This window comes from Siphateles boraxobius, unplaced genomic scaffold (genome assembly GCF_051911475.1).
Source record: "Siphateles boraxobius isolate OS27281-9 unplaced genomic scaffold, OSU_SipBor_1 68, whole genome shotgun sequence".
In the NCBI taxonomy this organism is placed as follows: domain Eukaryota; kingdom Metazoa; phylum Chordata; class Actinopteri; order Cypriniformes; family Leuciscidae; genus Siphateles; species Siphateles boraxobius.
In genome coordinates this window covers 9,558,438-9,572,460 of record NW_027509195.1, presented here as the reverse complement: position 1 = coordinate 9,572,460, position 14,023 = coordinate 9,558,438, and the positions used below count along the sequence as shown (strand labels likewise).

At 35.5% G+C, this 14,023-nt stretch overlaps 1 protein-coding gene across 1 annotated transcript; it reads right to left on the bottom strand.

The window, feature by feature from the left end:
* Window positions 1–3,345: 3,345 nt before the first annotated feature.
* Window positions 3,346–11,140, bottom strand: tas1r1 (taste receptor, type 1, member 1). Its single transcript, XM_077214015.1, has 7 exons — window positions 10,968–11,140; window positions 10,390–10,678; window positions 8,796–9,551; window positions 8,460–8,681; window positions 7,577–7,697; window positions 6,784–7,154; window positions 3,346–4,316 (listed from the first exon to the last, which is right to left on the bottom strand). The coding sequence occupies exons 1-7, from the start codon at window positions 11,126–11,128 to the stop codon at window positions 3,762–3,764; spliced, it is 2,475 nt and encodes an 824-aa protein (XP_077070130.1). The 5' UTR covers window positions 11,129–11,140; the 3' UTR covers window positions 3,346–3,761.
* Window positions 11,141–14,023: the final 2,883 nt, after the last annotated feature.

Genomic DNA, 14,023 nt, shown 5'->3' with positions numbered 1-14,023 from the left:
TTTCTCTGGGAAACCCAGAACCCCCCTATCTGCCCTACCTCACATTTGGAACCACAGTGATTATAAAACCCTGCCTTTGCATGGTAATGAAACTGGTTAATAGTGAGCATTAGATCCTTAACTAAAGTGTTACCTTTTTATATAATAATAAAAAAAAATCATACCCTCATTGGGGGCTTAGCCCCCCTAAAATGAAAATCCTAGTGAGGCCCTGTCGCCAGTTATGATGGTTGAATCCGTGGCCCAGTCCCAATTCGCCTACTTATACTATGACCTAAAAGTATGTACTCTTTTTGTGAAGAAAAAGTACATACTTTTGAGTGTTAGCAAAAGAGTAGGCAAGCTTTGGGACATACTATCATCACAGCTCTCACAATTCAACCGTAAACTGTCCTGTCAATCATCTTGTCGCAGTTAAAATCCTCCATTCAATCTTATTTTATTTCCAACCGTTTCGGAGAGCACATTCATCTGCCAGTCGTGGGTCTTTCATGCGGATCCTCATGTGTTTGCAATTTGAATATAATGATGCATTTAAAAGGTAGCCTAATGGCTACACGTATCTTTACAAAAGTTCACAATGCTGCTGCAGATGCAATATAATGTAGACAACGTTGAATAAATAGCCTACGTACCTTTTCGTCAGGTTAGAAAAACTGATAATTAATCACTCAAACCTCTTTATCTAAATCTCTCATAATAACCGGCGGACTCGCGCGTCCTCCATGTCTGCAGTTTTTTAACACTTTTCACTCGTGTTTGTAGTTCTAACCGTCGTCCAACGGGCGATGGTTTGTGGGCAATATTAGCCGTTAGAGTGTGCATCGATCTGCACTTCGGATTCTGACCGGAAATAGTAGACCATCCGGGTATCTTTGGAACACTCATTTCAAGATACTACGCTTTGGGACGTACTAATTCTATTTTCGAATACTATTTAGGACGGATAGTATGCGAATTGGGACTGGGCCCGTGGGCCGTGACAATGTTCTTATTGACTTCCACCAATGTCCTGCTATGTTCCTCCAGCGCAGTTTGATAATTGCACGGTTGCACGCACACACACACACACACACACACGCGCGCGCTAATAATATTGAAATGCAGTGTGTGGAGGCTGCTTCATCGACGGAGCTTCTTTCACAGGCTTTTGGGTGCTTTTTTACCAACCAACAGATTGCGATGTTTTCTATGGAAGCTTTTTTTTTCTCCACAGAATATAACATTTTAAAAGATTTTTTACATCCCGCAATTCTGACCTTTTCCCCCCTCAGAATTGCGAAATAAACTCCCGATTGCGTGTCAGTCATAAAATCTGAATTGTAAGATAAACTCGCAATTGCAAGAAGAAAAAAAATCTGAATTATTAAATAGGCCTATACACTCGCAATTGTGACTTTATTCCACGCAATTCTGATTTTATAACTCGCAATTGCAACTTCAGATCAAGCAATTCTGAGATAAAAAAAAGTCAGGATTGTGAGATAAAAAGTCGAAATGACCTTATTTATTTATTATTTTGTGGCAAAATAAGCTTCCATTGTTTTCGACACTTTCGAAGCTTTGAACAGTCAGGGGAAACTCTCATGAGGCTTCCTTTCTCCATCCTTACCAAATACTAATACATTTAAATTCTTAATCTTTTTTTTTTTTGTTCAATAAATTTTTACTTAAATTATTATTTTGATAATTAATATAATTTGTAACAGGGGAAAAAGTGAAATAAAAAAATCAGGTATCAGATGTTTGGACCTCTTATAGTAGGCTAGTCTACACGCATAACTGAGTTTTCCGGTTACACTTTACAATAACTTTACATTACTTAACAGAAACTAACAATAAAAAAATAGCCCTTCTTCGGCAGGGAAAGAGAAGGGATGAGGATCAAATTGCAGTAAGTTTATTTTAGAAAACACATAAACAGAGTAAATCCCAGCATGAGTGCAAATACAGGAAGTCCAAACAAGGAATATAACATAAATCAAAACAAGGCTGAGGAAATCCAGGCAAAAACACTAATCCAAACAAGGCAGAAACAAACACAACAGTTTTACAAAAGAGGATGTAAAGACAATGACCAACAAACACAGGAGTATATTATTTAGACTACCAGTATATCTATGTGTATATCTATCTATATATATATATATATATATATATATATATATATATATATATATATATATATATATATATATCAAGATAACAAGGGGGCTACCAGTGGACAGGTGAAGGTGATTAATACGCTTATTTCACGCAGCCGTTAATTTGAAATTGAAAGCGAGGCTCCAGTGGGAAGAAAACCTGAAGTGTCGCCTTTAATCATAGGAGATTCGCGAATGCGATGGCGTATTGTTGTGTTTAATGTAGAGATTAGTTATTCTAAAAATGTACATACATTTCTTTCATACTTTAGACATACAGTGAAATTCATTTATATATTTTTTTTTTCCAGAAAGTAAAAAAATAAGCTGGAACGAACTATATCTACATAGGCCTATCCTATATTGGATAATAACATCCAATAGTGTAAATCGCGGCAGCAGCTTCAGGTAGGTAGTCCAAGGCATTGTTGTTTATCTTTACTTCCGAGGTTCTTCCCACCGGAGCCTCGCTTTCGATTTCAAAATAACGGCTGCGTGAAATAAGCGTATTGACATGGAAACAAACAAGGGTAACTATGATAACAAGCAAGGCAGCAATGAAAACAATGGAAACAGGAACAAATCACAGGGGTGCAGAAAATAAACTTCAAAATAAAAGTACTATAACACAAAACTGGGGATCAAGACAGAAATTTAACAAATAGCAATACATTGTTAAAATCAAAAAACGAAATCAAAATATACATTTCCTGTTCTTTTTATGTAATATTGCTCTATTATAAATGATTTATCCATGCACATCATTGTGCCCTCATAATCTTTAATCAAAATAACTTCCCCTACTCTTGCAATGGCATCTGTTCTCTTCTCTGATGATGTGTTGGCGTGAGGTGAGGGCAGGACATATTGTCACTCTCATGAGATCACAGCAATAGCAAACCTTAACAATCCAACGATCCAATCAATTCCTGATGGACAAAATCAAGTCTCACCCTACACTTGTTCTTGTTCATGAAGCTGTTTTATTCAGATACATAAAAGACTATAAAAACTTCCATTACATGCTTACTTTAATCATATTTAATAGACCCGAGGTAACATGAATGAACAATAAACAGTTGCATTTTTATAAACTAACGTTAACAAAGATTAATAAATTCTCTAACAAAAGTATTGATCACTGTTATTCAACGAATTAACTAACGTTAACTGATGGGACCTTATTGTAAAGTGTTCCCATATTTATCATATATTTTTGACTACATTTACTGATAACTTTGTGCAATACGATTTACTAAAGACAAACAGGACAAGTGACACCATCTGTACTCGTATCTGCAAAATTAGCTGCCCAATTAAATCTTTTCTCAGAGTTGTTTGGAGTGAAACTGGGCACCCATGAGAGCGGAGTACATGACAGATGTTCACGCAGGGCAGCCGAACTGGTTGCTCTGCCCTTTTCGTAGCCAACACAATTAGGCTTTCTCTGACGACCTGCCCACTGGCTACGCATATGCCAAGCAGTCACAGTCCAAAGACAATCTGAGTATCGGCTCCTTCTAAGACTGAAACTGGGATTATGTTGCTCTGTATTGTTAGAAGGCACTATTGGATTATCCTAATGTTGAGAGACATAGTAGAAAGTCTTATTCGCTTTCACTGCTTGGACATGGTGTACATTTGAATGCAATTTTGGAAGTGAGCTGTTGTATTCATTTGGGGTTTTATCAAAATGATGTACACCTTCGGCAAAAAGTAGCCGCCGAGTATCCCTAGCACACTTAGGAGGATGGCGCCTACATTTAGGGCCATGGCAAAGCTCCCTCTGGAAATGCAGTAAGCTGTAAAGAAAGTGATCCAAGAAATCATGTATATCATGAGACTGAATGTAATGCATTTAGCCTCATTGTAATTGGCAGGCAGATCTTTTCCCATGTAGCTCAAGCAGAAACAAATTAAGCTCAACACACACACAAAAAGGAGCTCGGCGAAGGCCCCGAGAGACAGGGTCTTACTGCACTCCAGAACAATGCTGTCATGGTAGAAGTCATAGTCCTGAGATGGAAAGGGAGGGTCGAGGAGCATGCGAAGAACCGAGATGAAGACCTCAACCACCGTCATGATGAGGATGAACATCTCAGGGCCTCGCTTCCTAGCCCACGTCTCATAGAATCTTGGCAGCTTGGAGGACCATTTAAATATACAAACCACCTTCCAAGAGAGAGATTCAAGTTGTATTATTAGAACTGACAAGGGTGTAACTTTGGTTTGAGAAGTGGGGGGGACACAAATTGGGGGATTTTTTTTCCCGATTTGAATCCCATTCCTGCATTTACATACATTTAGGGACTATGGTGATACAAAATGCAGGAAATAATTAAGTTGATTGTAATGATAAATTCTGCCAAAAAAAAGTAGGCTACTAAACTATGTATAACAAAAAGATTTCTTACTTTTTTATTGTTTAATAGGGGCCGATTGCCAAGACTTGAGAGAATCATTTTATAAAGTCAAAAATGTTCACCATTAATGTTTTGTGTGTAAATAGAATTGAAATTATGTGAGACCCAATTTCCACTGTAATGTAAAAACAACATAAAGATACAACAGTATATTTTTTAATAATTGTTTAACAGCATCTTTTTATGAATGACGGCCAGTAGGCCTATCACTGATATTAATATAGCTACTGATGTCTTGATGAAAGTATCCCCACCCCTCCCCAACCCCCAAATTTGAAACATTTATTAGGCTTCAAAAATATAACAACTATTAATTTAAATGAACTTTAAACAATCATCACAATAAACCCATAATAAAGGTCATATTTACCTGTGCGCTTCCTGTCTTACAGGTACGAAATCCATGAAATTGAATAAGGTTATCAAATAGTCTGCACTGCATAAATTATGAATTATATATAGATTGATCCTTATTAAAGCTACAAAAGTTCTTTAGACAAGATCAGTAAGTAATTTGCTCTATTCCCCTTTGTTCTTTGGTTAACTTTACTGACAGAGAGAATTGGCTGCTGTCCCTTTAAGATCTGTCGCTGATGACAGGATCTTTCGCATTTAATTTTCTCATTTACTCTTGACGTTCATTTAAGATTTTATTTAACTCATTTAAAACTGTTTTTGTGAGGATACAATTGACAAAACGGACATTCTGGCATAAATGTGTGTGTTATTATTCAAGCGCGAAAGAGTAGGCCTAAGCTTTTTCACGCTTGAATAAGCGCGATACCTGTTTATTAGAACTTTCAGTGAGCTATTTTTAGATTGTAGACTATGGTGTGTGGACCAGTCTATGGTGTGGACGCGACGTACCTGGACGCGGACGCGCGCATCGGCACAGACACAAATGGGATTTTGAAAAGTGGGGGGGACATGTCCCCCCTGTCCCCATAGGAAATTACGCCCGGTAGAACTGACAAGTAGTAATGTGATTTATCACGAATGCACAATGTAGCAAAATCATACCGGTTTTTGGTGAAAATTGGATATTTAATTGTTCGTGCTCATTTCTCGTACACTACATTTAGATCGCCTTGTATTCATTTAAAGGTGACCTATTCTGCCCCTTTTTACCAGATGTAATTAGTCTCAGGTGTCCCGAGAACGTGTCTGTGAAGTTTCAGCTCAAAATACCACACAGATAATTTACTTTTGTAAATACCTTTTTGAGTGGAAGGAAAAACATGCTGTTTTCACATGTGTACACACATTGTCAACAGTCAACACACATTTATGTTCAAATAATATGTAAAAGTGAATTTTGCATAACAGGCCTCCTTTAATAATAATAATTTAATAACACCGTTTGGTAACACATACAATAAGCTTTCATTTTGTTAACATTATTCAACTAGCTAGTCAACTTCAAAAATTGTAATTGCTAATTTTAGTTAATGCACCGTGAGCTAACATGAACAAACAATAAACTACAGTATTTTTATCAACTAACATTAAAGATTAATGAAAGTTGTAAAAATATATTGCACACTGTTAGTTCACATCAGTTAATGCATTAGACCTTATTGTTAAGTGTTACTCGCTGTTTTATGTAATTTTTGGCAAATCTCAAAACAAATATTAATGTTTCAAACTGAACATGTTAATGCTGTGATGCCTTAATATATATATATATATATATATATATATATATATATATATATATATATATATATATATATATATATAAACAAGTGGTTTTAAATGCTACAAGTGAATTAAGGCATCACAACATTGTGTCATAGCCTGTATATATTATTTTTTTATATGTACACAAAATACAAAGTATATAATTTTAATAACTGCTATTTATCGTATTTAACTTGGACAAATATTGTTGTATAGGCCAGAATTGTATTATTGTGCATCCCTCATATTTAATAGTAGATCAATTTGAACAGTATATCATCTGTTTCACCCAGAATGTGTTAATATTTTGACTTAGACACAACACTGATATCACCAACATCTTTTTGCTTAATGTTTTTGTGCTCTCTTTCATTCAAATAAATACCAATTTTGTTATCTAATGCACATACATTCAACAAGATAACTTAAGTGTCCAAATACATTTTGAAGCCGCCAGACAGAAATGAAATGTTAAAGGGTAAATCAGCTAAAGAACATTAACCTCTTCAGTACCTCAACAACATGGCCAAACATACCTGAAAAGAGCGCACAGTCACACACGCCAGGCACACGGTGAAGCTGATGATGAAGAGCGGCTGTTTGAGGAGGCAGCCAGTGCGGGACGGTCTGCTGAAGTGGCACAGTGTGCTGGAGGTGGCCACGGTCAGAGACGCCAACATCAGCAGACAGGTCTTTCCTCCGGCCGACTTCACCACAGGGGTACTGAGGTTAAACAGGAAGATGAGAGCTGTGCCCAGGGTGAGGAACAGGGTCACGCCCAGGTATATGAGCAGGGCAGTAGTGAGCGGAGTGCCCCACGACAGGTACAGCTCTGCCCTCTTCTCACATGTCTCACTCTCTGCTTCAGACCAGTCATCTTTGGCACACGCTTGGCAGCTAGTGTAACCTATGAGGACACAAGATTAGTTAGCACAAGAAGCGTTCAAAATGTTTCATAACAAGGCTCCATACAGAATATGTTAATACTGTGAAATGGACATATATTTCGCATTTTCTGGGTAAACTAACAGAGCAATGTTTTGCTAGTCACCCAGGGCTACAGTGTTTACACTACAGGAGGAAACCTAATTACAAATGGATTACTAATAGGCATCTATGCAAAAACTGGGATTTGAGAAAGTATTTTAGCTTTAAGGGGATTAAAAGCAAACATGGATGGGAGTGATAACTGAAGAAAATGTGCCATCTGCTGGACATACTGTGAATGACATCCTGTGTCTGGTCATTCTGACCTAGTTTCCTCCATTAACTACTGTACTGTATATACTTGTACTTGATAATTTTATGATATTTGGGGTGTTTTTGTACCAGTTTTGTCGAGGAAGGTGGCAGCAGGGCATGCCATGCAGTCAAAACAACACTTATGCTGTCCAGTCATGAGCTTTCTGTGTCCGAAGGGACACTCTGGGGAACAAATTGACTCGGGAACCTGGGCAGAGCAAAAATATTATTATTACACTGTAAAAAAATATTTTTTACAATCAACTTTGATGTTGAAGTCATTTCAACTTAAAATACATTAAACTGACTTTAACAATTTTCAACTTTTTTATTTAAATTATACAAGATTCAACTAATTTTTAAAAGCAATGTGAAAACACATGTTGTCATAACTTGATGATATAATTTTTTACAGTGTAAATTTGTATTTATTTATTTGCCTCTGCTTTTGTTTGTGTATAGAAGCTGATGGAGATGGAAAACAGTTGGAAAGCATGTAGCCTACACTACTGTTCAAAAGTCTGGGTTATTTGATCAAAAATATAGTAAAAAAAGTAATGTAGTGAAATATTATTTCAATTTAAAACCGCTGTATTCTATTTTAATATATTTTAAAATGTAATGTATCCCTGTGATGTTAAAGCTGAATTTTTTTAGCATCATTACTCCAGTCTTCAGTGTCACATTCCTTTAGAAATCATTCTAATATGCTGATTTGATGCTCAAGAAACATTTCTGATTATTATCAATGTTGAAAACAGTTGTGCTGCTTAATATTTTTGTAATAGCATGATACAATTTTTTCCAGGAAGAATAATAAATTCAAATAAACAGCATTTATTTGAAATTGAAGTCTTTTGCAACATGAATGTCTTTAATTTCACATTTAATTTCAAAATCTTTTGAACAGTCATATGTTATACAGGGCCAATAAATGGCATAATGCATATAAGGAAAGATACAGACTTACCTTGGTTACAGGAGACACCTGGCCTGGCCACTGAATCTGAGAGGCATCTAACTGAAGATCATTCGGACCGGGACTGTAACTTCCCACCACTTTAAATGACCACTGGCCATCCATCCATAGCCATGTCACAATATCATAACCTGTAGGAGGGTCTCCATTCTTATCAAAATAAAATGATGTGTTTCGAATTGAAAACTGAACTTGTTTCAGCTGGTGAAATACCTGTGGGATTTAAGGAAAATCAAATGATGTGTAATGATGTTCAACACTATTCACAACACACACTTCATGTGTGCTATATTATTATTTCAGTGATTTAAATCTAAAAGCATTCACCTCCCATGGCTGCACCTTATATTTCTGACATGGTCCAGAGTCACAATGCAGGATTTTGTGCACCGCATGAGCCACTGCGTACACGGCCTTATACACGTTAAAGGAGGAAACAATGTCATACTGCGACAAAGGAAAGCTTTTTATCGCCATTTCATAAAGGTCTGTATTTTGCATACATGGGACGTTGAGGTTGAATGAACTGTTTAGACCCATGTCTTTAAGTCCAGACACAGAAAGCCTTTCAAAATCTTCATACCCACTGAATTCAGTATATTTGACTGCGACTCCGAGGACAGTCCCTATCGTACTGATCCCTGGGATGCTACTCACTGTTGACGCCACCGACCAGTCCTCTGTCCCAATCCACACTTTACCTGTCACGTTTTGGTCGATAACAAAAGGAAAGAAGGCAGCGGCCCGCCTCTTATTGGCAAACACAACTATAGTGTTGACTTTGGTTTTGATGATGTTTTTGACCATGTCTTGCATGTATTGTTTCGTCTTGTCAGTTACAGCGGGTATCACGGCTTGGTATGCAATACATAAGTTGTGAAGTGAAGCTTGCTGGGAAAGGCCTTGCATTCCTTGAATACCGTATGAGTTGTCACTACCGAGAAGGGCGATCCAGGTCCAGTTAAATCTGACCAGAATCTGTATCATTGCACTGACTTGGTTCTTGTCACTGGGAATGGTGCGGAAGAAAGCTGGATAGAGGATTTTGTTGCTCAGCAATTCGTTTGTGGCCTCGTAGGAGATCTACAAATTCAAAGGGAAAAAGAAAAAAACGTGAATTTATATATAGCCTATTTTATTTATACAGCATTTATTATACAATGGAAAAAATAAATAAATCTATATATATATATATGTATATATATAGGCTTATATATATAAAGTGCTGTCAATCGATTAAAAAATTAACTAATTAATCGCAAATTTTTCTGAAATTAATTGCGACTTATGTTAACACCTTACATATATGTTTTTTATACATTTTTATATTGTAATACTTTCACACTGAATCTTCAAAGTAATATAGACAAAACATAAAGACAGTATCTTTTAAATATTTGTTTAATGGCATTTTTTATACTAAGCATTATGAATGAAGTTCAGTATCACTGATAAAGTACTGATACTTATGTCTCTATTAAATGGATTTCCCCCCTCAATTTTAGCCATTAAATATAGAAATTCAACATAACAGTATGATTGAAAGCTATCAATTTTAACATTTAATAGGCTTTTACGACTTAATTTAAGTGAACTTAAAAAAATCTCTACATAAACCCATTGTAATGAAGGTCACATGTGCCTTTAATATATCAGGGCTCAACACAAAGGTTTTCCCAATCGGGCCAGTTCAGATTTTTACCTGCCCTGCTAAAATGCTCAAAAAAATGTATTGTTTTTGTTGTTTTTGACCCACATAACTTTGTAAAAAGTGCTATAAGATTTCCAGGTAGGTCTGACAGGTCCTAAATAGACATACATTGAATAATCAAACACTTCACAGACTTCACTGCATAGATCATAAATCAAATATAGATTAATTTTGACACATATTAAAACATTGATCTAGTGACCCCCGTACCTGAGGCACCAGGAATGCACCAAGAGCAGCGGCTGGTGTAAAAGAGTAGGAACTACTGTCAGGACCGATGATGGCCACAGAGCGGCTGTCGACAACTGAACTGTGGTGCTGCTGGGTCAGCAGACTCAGGGTGGCCAGATTGCTGGCTGGGAGAGAGCACAAGTCATATGTCCGGTAGCCCAGCGTGACCCCTGGAAGGAGTTGCTTATCCTGAGTGCCGTTGTTAATTTCGTCCACTGCATATCTGAGGGCCTGCACCAGATGATAGCCATGCTTATTGATCAAGCCTCTAGGAATAAAAATTGCAGACAAGAGTTGTTTGCATTCTGTACAGTGTGGTAAAATGTCTGAGATCACTATTTTACTACCTTTTTAAATACAATTTTTAAATGGAAAATTGTATTATCAGCACAACAATTCTGTGAAAAAGTTGATTTTTTTCCCCATGGATCAAAAGAGAATAAAATAGCCTACATGCCTGTCCAAAACGCTGACTTTATCATTGGTATTATACAAATGGAATAAGCAAAGTACAATAAAATGACATTATCAGATTGTTCTAATAGGCTCATTCTTACTGTCTGCAGTCAGTCAGGTAAGGTGTCGATGGGATGGTGGAATCTGAATTATGGAGAGGAAACCAGCCAGAGATGATATAATCCCCTTGAAGATGAAGACCTCTGCTGTCACTAAAGCTCAAGAGAGAGAGAAACACAAACCAGACCAACATCTTACCCATTCTACCTCGGACATGAGCTCTTCAGACACATTTGTGCTTATAAACACTCTTTTCACACCGGCCCACTGTTTCTCCATACTCTGTTGGTGGCAAAAATTTGCATGCTATATGTAATTACCACGGGGAATGCATTTGCCTGGGGAAAGTTGTTACCAAAGTGTGTAAATGTTTGTACTGCGATTGTAAGTAAAAGCACACACAGGCAAATGTGATGCTGGAGGAGTTAACTTTTTTTTGTGTCTTCATTAGATATTTGCTCCCTCAATAAATAATAGCTTTAAATGAAGCAGCAATAGCAGAACAGTGATGTTCTAGATCATGAATATATTTTTACATTTTTTGAGCAAAGAAGAATCAGATTAGGTCACTAATTATGATGTTATTACATATCCAACAATGTTTTTATAGTCTGACAAGAGAAAATGACATTTAAATCTGCAGTATGTCAAAACACTTTTGCTGTAATGAAAATGCGGTCTGTTAATAAAATATCTAACATCATGGATAAAAACTGGCTCAAAACCATTATCTTTAAACTTAATAGTCTTATACTGTTAAAGGGATAGTTGAGACAATTTGTATTTTTGGATGAACTATCCCTTTAAGAGAATGTGACACTATAATGATGGCAAAACAAAGCTGTATTTCTGAAGAAGTGTGATTTGTGTATCACCGCCTGAACCAGTTGGAATAGATATGCCTGTCTCAATTTCTTTTTCCCAGAACTTTGACCTATAAAATAGACCACAGTTTTCATTTCTCATCTAGAGATATGTTAAAACACAACCGACACCCAAGCGACAGGCAAATTCATGCAAAATAAGTGAGAATTGCTCACTCATGCAAACCTACAATTTCCATGTGAAATCTGTTGGGAAGCTCAAAGAACATTCATTGTCACAAATAATGATATAATAAACACTGCATGCTGCAAAGATGAATGGAAAGATTTAAAAAAAAAAGATTTTGGATGAAAAATAGTGTCATAAAAACTGAAAAGGCAAACTGTTTTTTATTTATTTATTTAAAACCAGCATAAAATCAGAGTACAACTACATAAGACTTGCATAGTCTTCCAGATTTCCAAAAACAAACTCTCATTTCCAGACATGCTGTTTTCAGCTCAATATCAGTCAGCTCATTTATTTAGTATATAGAACAAACTAATACATTTTATTAGAATGGCCCATATTTAAGGCAAATATTAAATCATAAATTGTATCACCATACAACATCTGAATGACCATATAAGATACTAGAAAATACGGAATGATTCATTTCCAATAATTAAAAAAGGCAACAATAGCAAAACTTAAACCCAGATACTGTTTAAAAGCAATTAATCATTAATGTTTATATAATAATAAAACAGAAGCAATAATAAAAAAAATTAACATAAAAGCAATACAAGTAATATGCTAATATGAACATAATTTAGTTTATAAACCTAATTATTCATTGTACAATAAAAGATATAAATAATTAATTATAATTTCTATTTTATAAACCTTGAATAATAAGCCAAAAACATATTTTGTGGTAGGGGAGGGGATGGTGTGTGGGTCATTCTTAGGAAGTGATGTCATTAGTGTGCTTCCCCATGACATAGTCCCATTAAACAATTAATTGAACTGTTTGTAATGCAAATATATATATATTTTTATTTTATTTTAAATAAAACAATTTTAATTCTTAAAGCTTGTTTGACATTTACAGCTCCCCATTTATCACTATTATACTGTAAAAAAAACTTTATTTTATTGAAAAGTAATTATCATTTTCTGAGAAATGTAGAATTTGTCTTTGCGTCTTGTAACATTTTCTATTTCTAACAAAACATTATTATTATAATAGTTATATTTTTAAATGTTATAAATCTATTTCAAGTCACAATGACACCGAGTTATACTAAACATACAGAATCTACTCTCTATTGTAATGTGGTTGAAATAATGTAGTGCTTTATGGTTAGCATATGTACCTTGATACATAGTATTTGGTACTATGGCGGTACCAAATACTATATATACTAAATACTATATACTTGGTATTTTAAATCTAATCTTGAAATATTTTTTTCAAACCTAACAAGTGCACAAATAGCACATTTTCATGAGAATGACCCACACGCAGAACTAAACGTAATAGCAAAGTCTTCAGTATCTATTTTGCAGCTTGACCAAACCTTTCAACACCTGAGGACAGATATGGCTTCTAAATCTTGAGAGCATCCAAAAATCTCATGTCACACCATTTAACATCTTAGACATGAATTATACGTCATCATCTGTACTAAAGATATGATTCAGGATTTAATGGTCTATAACAGAGGAAAGCATGTACTTAATATATTCAGAGAAAAATATAAGGCAACTAAGACAGTGTATACAGCATATTTGTAGGCACATGAGTTTGGGTTTTACTGCAACTCTCCAACACTGAAAGAGCCAATACAAAGAAACAAAGGCAAAACTGCACTTAAGGAGAATCATCAACTCACATACTGAATCTGGTTCCAGCTAAAAGAATCACAGAATGTAACATCAGTCCAGATTATTGCATAGATCTTAGTGCACGGTGGTTTCGTTGAGCAACAGTTTTAAATGGTGAAAACATCTGAACTGGTGAGATATTTCATGATAATTGCGCAGATATTTTTGTGTAGTATACTGCATGGCTGATCTACTGACTATAGTGACATTAAAAGCCTGAATGAATTCCAGAGCTCGATGTAGAAGAATACTTTCCTCTATAATGTGTTTTAATCTGTGTGATATTTAAACTAATGCGTGTGTAACTTGCCTTTTAGATTCATGTAAACAAAGGAACAAGACAGCAGAAATTATGCATTTAATAAATTATATTTATATTTAATATATTATCATAATAGTTGTA